This window comes from Phalacrocorax carbo, chromosome 1, assembly GCF_963921805.1.
Source record: "Phalacrocorax carbo chromosome 1, bPhaCar2.1, whole genome shotgun sequence".
Lineage (NCBI taxonomy): Eukaryota > Metazoa > Chordata > Aves > Suliformes > Phalacrocoracidae > Phalacrocorax > Phalacrocorax carbo.
In genome coordinates this window covers 92,062,650-92,072,552 of record NC_087513.1, presented here as the reverse complement: position 1 = coordinate 92,072,552, position 9,903 = coordinate 92,062,650, and the positions used below count along the sequence as shown (strand labels likewise).

Here is a 9,903-nt window from a genome sequence, read left to right as displayed (position 1 = left end):
CTTGCAAAGCCAGTATCACTCTTGAATCTGGTTCTCGGTGACCAGCCGTGAATCATTTTTATTCTTAGTTAATGACATGCTGAGGGTTTTATGCACCCTCTCTTCTGTGATGGGCTAGTTGGGGGTTTTTTTGTTGTTTTAGTTAAGAGGAGTTTATGGTAATTGCAATGACAGAAAATAATATGGGGCTCCTTATTCCAAAATAAGGAATTTTGACTTTAGGATTGCCCTCTGGTGACTAGTAGCAGATACCCAGGGCTCTGGAGGTTCTCTCCTTAGTAGCTTCATTAGTGGCTTGGAATTTGACTCTCTCCTTATGCTTCCAATAGATCCATACATCATGCAGGACAACTTCTCCCTGTCATCTCAACCCAGCTCAAATATCTGGGCTTCAGGGAAGGGCTGCCCCTTTCTCCATCAAGAGTAGAGGCTATTGAGACATCACTTGAGATCCCAAGATGGTACCATGTGAAAGAGGTCACTTTCCTTCTCACTCAAGCATCTGGAAGCCAAGATGTGTCCTGCAAGTTTTCTCATGAGCAAGAACCCCCTCACACAGCAAGAAAACCCAGATGACTTTGTGTAACTGTAGCAGCTGTTGAAGCTTGCTACTGTAGTATGAACACACTAACTGCAGAGGTTGTGCTTTTTTTAATCTAAATCCTGTGAAGGAGCCCTCCATCTTTATTTGTTCCTCTAGTCCCCATAATTGAGCTAGGCTGACTAATTGTAGATTGTGTGAGTTTGCACAATTTGTGCTGTGTGAAGTCCGAAGAGTTTTACCTTTATCATACTTGAGCTCCTTTTCAGTCACTTGATTCATATTTATAGAAACATTAAACGAAAAATCTTCAGGGAAAATTGATTTTACCTCAGTACAACTTCTGTAACTTCTTAAATTGTAGCAGAAATAGATTAGGTTATCCAGCAGGGAAATAGAAATGGTACCAGGTTTACTGGTCCACAGACCACTGCGGTTCATAAAACACCAGTTGGTGGGGCTGTGAAATAATTACAAACTAAATCTGAATATGCATGCTTTACAACTGCAAGCAGACAGAAAAGTGGGAGAGAAATAGGGTCTGCTTTGAATGCTTATTTCTATTTTTAATTGGCTATAAATGAAAGCCGTTGTGACAGCACTGCACAATACTATGTGGACTCTTTTTTCCAGTAAGATTACAGGGTCTTTGACTTTTTAAAAGAGAGAGAGAGAATTGAGCAGCTCAAATACTGCACACTGAAAGAAATAACAGTAGGAAGTAGCCTAGCCTTGTTCTTTCTAGGCTGTAATTTATTCATGCTTAATTTTTCAGCCATTCCAAAGAGCTGATGTTCATATGTCAGCCCATTTGTGATGAAAAAAGTTCAATATGTTTCACATTTGGGAGTTACTGCCGTTCTAGACTTTTGTTCTTCCTGTCATGCAGTTGAAAGAATATACCTTACCCCCAAGAATGAATTTTCTGTCTCAGATAAAGTGCCTTGATAGCCACTGGAGTTACCCTAATTTCAAATAATAATGTAATGAGTAAGTAACCATGCCACATGGGGCAGATAAGGACACCTGTGCTGCTCCTGTCAGCTGCTTTCCACCTTAGACCAGAAATTCATACGGGAGATAAAAAATCATGTAATTTTTCTTTGATTAAAAAAGGACTTGCAATATCTGGCTTTCTTGCTTATTTGCAGAGCACCCTGCCATTCTGGAATGCCGTTCCAGGAATGGAGGGCAAGGGCTGCTTCTTGTGCAATCATTGATCTGGTCCTGGCAAGTGCCTGTTTGGCAGTAGAAAGTGCTGAAATGCCCAGTTGCTATCTCTGGGATTGTATTCATGACAGCACTAGCTAAAGTTAGGCTAACTTCAGGGGGGATGTTACCTTGTGTGATAACAACCACAGTGTGAAGCTCTCCAGTGGTACATATTAACTACATAGGGTAGCTAAGTCCCCTCTATGTTACTACCTCCGGCAGCACATCAGTTTAAAGCACTCAATATCATTAGACCCTTCCATTTGTCAACCTGACATAGGAGAGAGATGATACTTGAGGTTATATTAAATTAACCCCTGCAACTAATGACTGCTCGTTGCTATTTCTGTTAAGTTTAATGCCTATAATGTGCCTTGTGCTGGTCTTCTGAATATTATTGCAGCTGTAAAAGCAGATGGTAAATGTGTAGATTCTCTTCAATGACTGTCAAATGTGTAATTAAAATCTAAGAGAACTTTCAAGCAGTTGCTCTTGTGTGTTCTTCCTAGATCATAAATTGCTTTTTAGTGTTTGCACCAGAAGTGGAACTGAAAATATTCTGTTCTTACTTCTGGAATTAACCTTGTAATACGTTAGTAAGAATTTTATGTTATTATTTTTTGGACAAAGATGCAAAATAGTTTGCTTACATGGGGGAATTTTTGTTCTTATTTTGGGAGACTTTTTTTCTTTGTTTTTCCAAGAAAGGAGATAATTTGAATAAATACTCACCACGAGAGTGGAAAAATGTCTGGGAAACCACTGGCAGCCCTCTTTAATGATGTGCCTACACACAGCAATCGCTGACTTGGCTGCCATGTCTGTAAAATGAGAATGCTTACTGTTTGGTTCTAAAGTACTTTGAGCTCCATGAGAAGAAAAGTCTTCTAGAAATATTGTTTGGTTGATAAATGGAGATACTGGCTGAGCTTTTCACACTTTCCATGTGTGACAGTCACCTAATAAGTAAGTGGGTGACATAAGAATGGAGGTCTGTTGGGTCTTGCACAGTAGGCTTAATTTATGCTTCATGTCCTTCCCATTCCCCCTAGCTAATGCCCTTTGTAGCTCAGTGTTGCAGGCCTTCTGTCTCTTCCCCCTGCTGCTCAGTGGTTGCCTGTGCCAAATACAGGTGGTTGGCCTGACTCAAGATGCAACAGGCACCTGGGACTTGAGCTATGGGAAAACACGCCCTAGAGCAGCAATGCAGCCACATTCTGTCTGGGACCAGGTCCCCAGGGAGCCTGGGGAGAAGTTGTAACAGAATCATAGAATGGTTTCAGTTGGAAGGGACCTTTAAAGATCATCTCATCCACCCTGCCCCTGCCCAAGGCAGGGACATCTTTCATTAGACCAGGTTGCTCAAGGCCCCATTCAACCTGTCCTTGAACACGTCCAAGGACAGGGTGTCCACTACCTCTCTGGGAAACTTGTTTCAGTGTCTCACCACGCTCATCATAAAGAATTTTTCCTTATATCCAATCTAAAACTACCCTCTTCAAGTTTGAAACCATTACCCCTTGTCCTGTCACTACAGGCCTTGGTAAAAGGTCTTTGTCTTTCTTATAAGCCCCCTTTAAGTATTGAAAGGCTGCAATAAAATCTCCCTGGAGCCTTCTGCTCTCCAAGCTGAACAACCCCAATTCTTTCAGCCGGTCTTGTAGGAGAGGTGCTTCAGCCCTTGGACCATTTTTTGTGGCCCTCTGGACCCACTCCATGTCCATGTCCATGTCCATGTCCATGTCTTTCTTGGGCTGGGGGCCCCGGAGCTGAATGTTTCCACTGGGTAAGTTTTGACAGCTGGCTCTGATGTATGCCCATCTTGTCAGCCTGTGCAAAAGACTTGGGCATGGGGAAAGAAGAAATGTGAGAGGGGTGCACACTTACCCCAGTGCACCATTTGGCTAATGCACTTGTTGGATAGGAGGGTGAAATACCAACGGCCATAATAGCCACAAGTAAGTTCCAACTGTCAGAGCAGTGAGGTTACGGCACAGGCCTTCCCACAGGAACACTGGGAGCAAAATTCAGCCCAGCTCTAGCTCCTGTTAATGTGGAATTTGGTCCACTTATGAAAGGGGCCTCTATGACATGGTTGCCTGCAAAAGTATGGGACTCAGTGACCCAGGAGCTGCCTTCCACGTCTCTTAGGCTCAGGTCAGACTGACCCTCCATTACCAAATCTCAATAACAGGTCCAGAGTCCTCCACAGCTTCTTGCTGGTCCCACTGAGCTGCATGAGCTTGCAAAAGAGCAAATGGGGAAACAAAGCAGGACCTTTGACCCCTTGCTATCGCTATATTAGCTCTGCATAAATGCCGGTGTCTCAGATGAGCATCTACCTCAGCCTTGGCCTGAGAAAGAGAGAAAGCAGGACAGGTAAGAGCTGAACTCTCTGTTGTGGGTGGTATGGACTTTGTGACTGGTGTATCTCGGACATAAAGTGAGTAGAGGTGGTCTTCTATTTTGCCTGATTTCTTACTGCAAGCCAAAGTGTGAGCTCCATAGCCAGGAATATTGCTGAAATGGAGGAGGGTGGGAGTGCTTGAGGTGACCTGGATTGAAGCTGAGTGATGGATGCTCCATAAGACACTCATAGGAGGGTCAAGGCCATGGTAGGGATTGCAGCATTTCAGTGTTGGAAGATACATAACCTTTTCCCAGCTGCGTTCACCACAGGGGCTACAGGCTCTAAAGCAGGTAAGATCACCACTTCATGCTCTTGGGAAGTAAATTTATACCTTTTGCCTACAGAGGGAGAAACTCGCTCTAGGAAGGTGGCAACGGAGCAACTGCTGCTGGTCAGCAAATGTCTAGTGAATGGAGTGGTAGCTTTTTGAGGTAATCTATGCACAGAAGGAAATAAAAATTGATGGAAATTTCCTTACTGTGGGATAAGAAGGAGCACAGACTTGCTCCTGCAGCCACCTGGCACAGGATTTAGCAAAGCATTCACATGTGATAGATTTGCAGCCTTTTCACCATTGCAATTCCGAACACTGCAATGTTTTCTTCATGTTGCATGCAGCCCTCTACTTCAGGGAATAAATCAATTTTTACTTCTAAACACCTTTTTTTAAGTGCAACATGTTTGAAAAGCTGGTTTAGATGTAATGTCACCTTTTCAATGAACCAAGTACCAAATTTTCAAAAGTTCCTCCAATCCTGACTTTTTTAATAGACAAAATAAAGGAAGTTGGATGGAGCTGAAGTTTGCACTTACTCACTTTAGATAACTTGTTCTGCCTGGGCTACTATATGCTTCATTAATCCCAGTGTGGGAAAGACACGAGAATGTTGCTAGGTAGTTGGGTCTCTTCTCAACTAGAGCAAGACAAAATACTAAGATCACTGGGTTAGTAAAATGATCATTGTATGTGACGCACTCACTAGCACGATGTTCTTTGAAGCAATTTACCAAAGAAAAAATCAAGCAAAAAATCCCACATTATGAATTGTTCAGTTGTACTTATGTGTGGAGGAAACCTATTCTGACCTCTGCCAGTTTTAGTGGTTTGCTCATGTGCTGAAACAAGGAATTTTAGCTCTCGTATCAAAGAAGTAGCTTTAACCATCATATATTTCTTGGAGCTCTGAAAGCTATCATTCATTGTGGCTATTTGTGATTATACAAATAAAAGGACACTTTCATTTTTATACTATCTTTTCCTCACTTCTTCAGAGGAAATGCACCGTGATCTTTCCTGTTATCCTCATTTATTGGTTAGGATTGTTGCAAAAATTTGGTGTTTAACTGACATGGTTTTTTTTCTGAAAACAAACAAAACATTGTATGCTGATTCCAGCAGGTCTCTTGGTGTAGAGAGTAGAACTGGTACTGCAAACCATGCTGCAATCCAGAGCATTGGTGATAGCTCTGATTCTGCTCCTTAGCACCACTCTCCCCGGTAAGTCTCAAAAGCTTTTTTGTCTGCCTGAGACAAGGCTCAGCTCTACAGGTTCTCACTTGCCTTAGAGAAGTCTAACGCATCCATAAAATAGGACTGAAGCCCACTAACACAGTTCAAGACCATGAATATATAGTGCTTGGCAGCGTGAAACAGGTTGGTAGGGGCCTGGCATGAAAATTGTCTGTGCCTGGTGCAAATGCTCTGCCATATAAGGCCTGTGACCTAGATGCCCAAAGATGAGTGATGAAGGGCTGCTGGATGCTGCTATAGTGAATTCTGGGAGAGGCTTTGAATCTCAGAATTTCAAGTCTCTTCTCACTGCGCCTGGGGGAAGATATCAGAGACACAAGTGACTGGAGAAGCCTCAAGGTTTTTTGCCTCCTTTTTCTCAGAAGTGCACTCAAAGTCCGTGTTTGAGAGAGACCGTCGTGACTGGTTGGTCATCCCTGATGCAATTGCAGCTTACATCTACGAAACTGTGAACAAGATGTCCCCTAGAGTCGGTCAGTTCTTGGTGGATGCTGCCCAGACTCCAGCAGTTGTTGTGACCAGGTATGGAAAGATCCTCCGTGATAACGCTGCAATAGCCATGGGTGAAAAGGGAGAAGGAGGAGTGGGAGAAAGAACAGATTAATCAAGTACCTATATGGGGAGACCCAATGGGAAATGAATCAGCAACCAAAGCCTAATTTGACTAGAATGGGAGCGGGGTGCTGGAAGGTGGTGTGGGACGATATGGTTTCACATGAAAGTGCAAGCTCTTTTCTGGGGTGCACACTGAACATGACAATGCTCGTGGGCATAGCAGGTGCTGCTCTTTATACATGTGTAGCAAGTGAGGGGGCCACTGGCTGGTGGGGGATCAGCCCCCCCTGGAAGGGTGCTGCCGTGCTGCCTGTGAAGGGCTGTGTACCGAAGGTGCCAGGAAACTGCTGTCACTCGATGCAAATCACAGAATTTGCTCTAGCTGTGAATACATGTTCCACAAAGAAGGGGAACCAGCTTCCTCCCAAAAGGAAAAGCATGATGACCCTAGAGATACAGTTTCATGTAACTCACGGCAAACACATACTGCCTATTCCTGTTTTCTGAAGAAAGCCCCTCCAGGACTGCTGAGCAGCTTCACACCCTCAGTGACAGGCAGTGCAATAACTACAGCAGACAGGGATTACCCTCATGTATTTGCGTTTCTTACCACATACACTGTCATCTCCTGCAGGAACTTCCTCATCAGAGAAACAACTAAACTCAGTATACTGGCTGAACAGCTGATGGAAAAAATAAAGAACCTGTGGTACACAAAAGTCCTAGGCTACTAGCCAAAACAAGACAAGTCAGTGTTTCATGATGTGAGTTGGTCCTCACAGTGTCCTCTTTCCCCCGGCCCCTACTACGGACCAAGATCAGTCAATAAACAGAATTGATGCTCCTCTTAATTCTACTAGAGGGAACCCAGCTTTAAAGACCAAAGAACGGAATGCATCTGCTGAAGTCCCCCTGTCAAAAAAAAACCTGCGGCTGGGCATGGGGAAGGCAATGAGATTGTAGAGCTCTTCTGTAGCCAAATCCTGAAAATTAATTCCTCCTGAATGGCCTCACCATTGCCCCTTTAATAAAAACTTGTTGGTTGTTACACTTCCTTAAGTTTCCTGTTTGTATTGACCATTACAAAATCACATCCACCTTGGCTTTCCATTCTGCTGAGAATGTAGCTTTGATTCACAAGGAGTTTTTGCAGGCAATGCTAACAAACCCTGACCATTCAGGCACTTTTAACTAAGCTCAGGTTCTTCTTGGGTGGAGGGGGCGCTACCTAAGCATCTTTCAGGGTAGCCACAAGGCAACGGTAACATCACATCAGGAAAGACCATGAAATTTAAGTCCTATTTGATTGTGCTCCTTGATTAGGTAAGAAGCAAGTAGGTGCACCTATATCAAGTGTCTGAAGATTTCAGATCATTTGGGAAAAAAAATGCCGGTAAACTGAAAACTGAACTGTCTGTCAATCTGAGCAGGACTTTGAAAGTACGTTTCATCAGCCAACCAGTGAGGCTACTGAATAGCCTTTCCAAAGGAGAAGCAAGGGGAAAATTTCTCACTGTCTTCAAGATGGAGGGTCACCAGTTTATGAGAGGGGGACCTATGCCCAGGACTGTCTATGAAGACCTGGCAGGTCCTTGTCAGCCCTGTGTAACTGCCTCATCTCAGATGCCCACACTGGATAAAGAAATCCACCTGCTTTATCATTAAGCAGGCAGAAACAAGTCAGCAATTTGTCTGAAATCACAACGGGAGATTGCAGCAGAGGCTAAAACAAAACACTGCTAGCCTGAGATCTAGGAGTCACGTGCACGTGGCCAGAGCTACTGCTTAGGAGGGAAAGCATCGCTACAACTGGCAAAAGTTTTGCCTAATAACTGCAAAGCAACGCTACTCTCTTTTAAGGTGCATCTCCATTTACTTTCCCCTCATTGGGGTCTTAAACCTAAAACTTTGCTCTGCTTCAGCATTACCCTTAACTCTCTGACAGAGCTTGAGAGCACCAGTAATAGCCCTCACCTGGGACCCTCATCCATGCACCCTGCCTATGGATCCAGGAGCCACATCTAAACTCAAGCTCTGGGCACCCAAACCTGTGGCTGCTCCCTGCTGCCTTGGCTTACTGGTGGGTTTTCTTGCATGAATGCTGGACCTACATTGCAGGTAGCCTCATTCTATCCTTGGTTGTGCTTCCTGGATGGGCCTTGCACCTATGCTGTAGCCTTTCCTCCAGCTCTGCCTCCTGCTGTCCTGAGTGGGCTCCCTGGTACAGCTGAAGGACCCTGCCACAGTTACTACCTCACCTCTGCTTGGGTGGAGCAGGGCTGTGCCCTGGCTGGGAGCATCATTACCTGTGCTGTGGTCTCTGCTGGCTCCTGGCTTGTCCTCCCTCTTGGAACATCCCAGCTCTTGCTGCTCCTTGATAGTATTTCTAGATTATCAGGTAATCAACAATTGAATAGGGGAAGCAGGAAAAGCAGAAAAGCCCATGGAGGAGCTGGGAGATGTCAGCGTTTGGCCCTTCCCCTAGAAGTGTGCAAGAGAGCAAAGGGAGACATGGGAGGTGACAGGGAGAAGACAGAAGCAATAGAGATTGAAGGAAGTAAGAGAATTAGCAGCAATTGCTCTAATAGCTGAATGTATTTCCTCAAGGCTATCCCTCCTTAGCCTTGATAGGAAGGAAAAGGCTTCCATCTCCACCGCTCCATCATGATTTAGAGCTCTGAATCATATGTTTTTCAGACTGTAACCATTTTTTTTTTTCCCGAAGGAGAGGCTACATTTAAAAGTTAGTTTCCTCACAAATGTGTCAGTCAATAAAATTGAGTTATGATTATTAAAACCACAAAAATTACACTAGTCTTACAGATCTGGACTATTTCTGAACATGTATTCATTGCATGCAAATATCATTGGGACACATATCATCTGCACTTCATGCTCTGACAAGACAGTGTGCCGAAATAAATACTATGAAAAAACCCCAAACCCACAAGGTCATGGGGTTTCTTGTTTGGGTTTTTTTGGGGGAAGGTGGTGTTTTGGGGTGGGGAGGTTGGTTTTAACAAAAAAGAGTGCAATATTGAGGAGTAGCGGCCTGAAGAGCCTTCTCTCTCACTCCTCTTTCATGGCTGTAATTGTCATTTGGAGAGTTTTAGAAGAGCAGTTATTTGCCTGTGTCAATGTGCTGATAATGCCAGGAAGGTAAACGCTTTAACCAGCAGCAATAACTTGTAAACAAGGGTAATTTCTGAAGGAAGAACAACAACAGGAAGCAAAGAGTAAGTTACCAAAAAATTTGTGTGTGTCAAACACATCAAAGTTTTATTGCCAGATGTTGTTTGGCAATATATACCAAATGGCTATTTTTGGTAAACATACATTTTCAGGAAATTCAGGGTTGTGTTTGGCAAAACGTGTCCCTCTGTTTATGTGTCCTGCTACACCAATGGCCAGTGGCAGGGCTCTCGTTCCCTACTCTCAATATTGCCACAGTAGTGCTGCGATATTTAGAGCTAACAGATGGGTTTAGGAGTAGAATGAGAGTGCCTATCTTCTATAAGGGCTATGAATCACAGAATCACAGGTTGGAAGGGACCTCAGGGATCACCTAGTCCAACCTTCCTAGGAAGGAATTTTTCTCCCTTGCTCCTGGTCTAAATATTTATGAAACCCTTGCTGCTGTGGGTTTGCAATTTG

General features: G+C 44.0%; 1 protein-coding gene across 2 annotated transcripts; it reads left to right on the top strand.

The window, feature by feature from the left end:
* Positions 1 to 4,114: 4,114 nt before the first annotated feature.
* On the top strand, positions 4,115 to 7,303 carry LOC104048983 (apovitellenin-1). 2 transcript variants are annotated; one of them, XM_064466588.1, is made up of 4 exons: positions 4,115 to 4,132; positions 5,560 to 5,661; positions 6,057 to 6,216; positions 6,884 to 7,303. In XM_064466588.1, the coding sequence occupies exons 2-4, from the start codon at positions 5,601 to 5,603 to the stop codon at positions 6,981 to 6,983; spliced, it is 321 nt and encodes a 106-aa protein (XP_064322658.1). In that variant the 5' UTR covers positions 4,115 to 4,132; positions 5,560 to 5,600; the 3' UTR covers positions 6,984 to 7,303. The 2 variants fall into 2 exon arrangements, with proteins under 2 accessions (XP_064322658.1, XP_064322666.1); XM_064466596.1 differs by lacking the exon at positions 4,115 to 4,132 and adding an exon at positions 4,266 to 4,453.
* Positions 7,304 to 9,903: the final 2,600 nt, after the last annotated feature.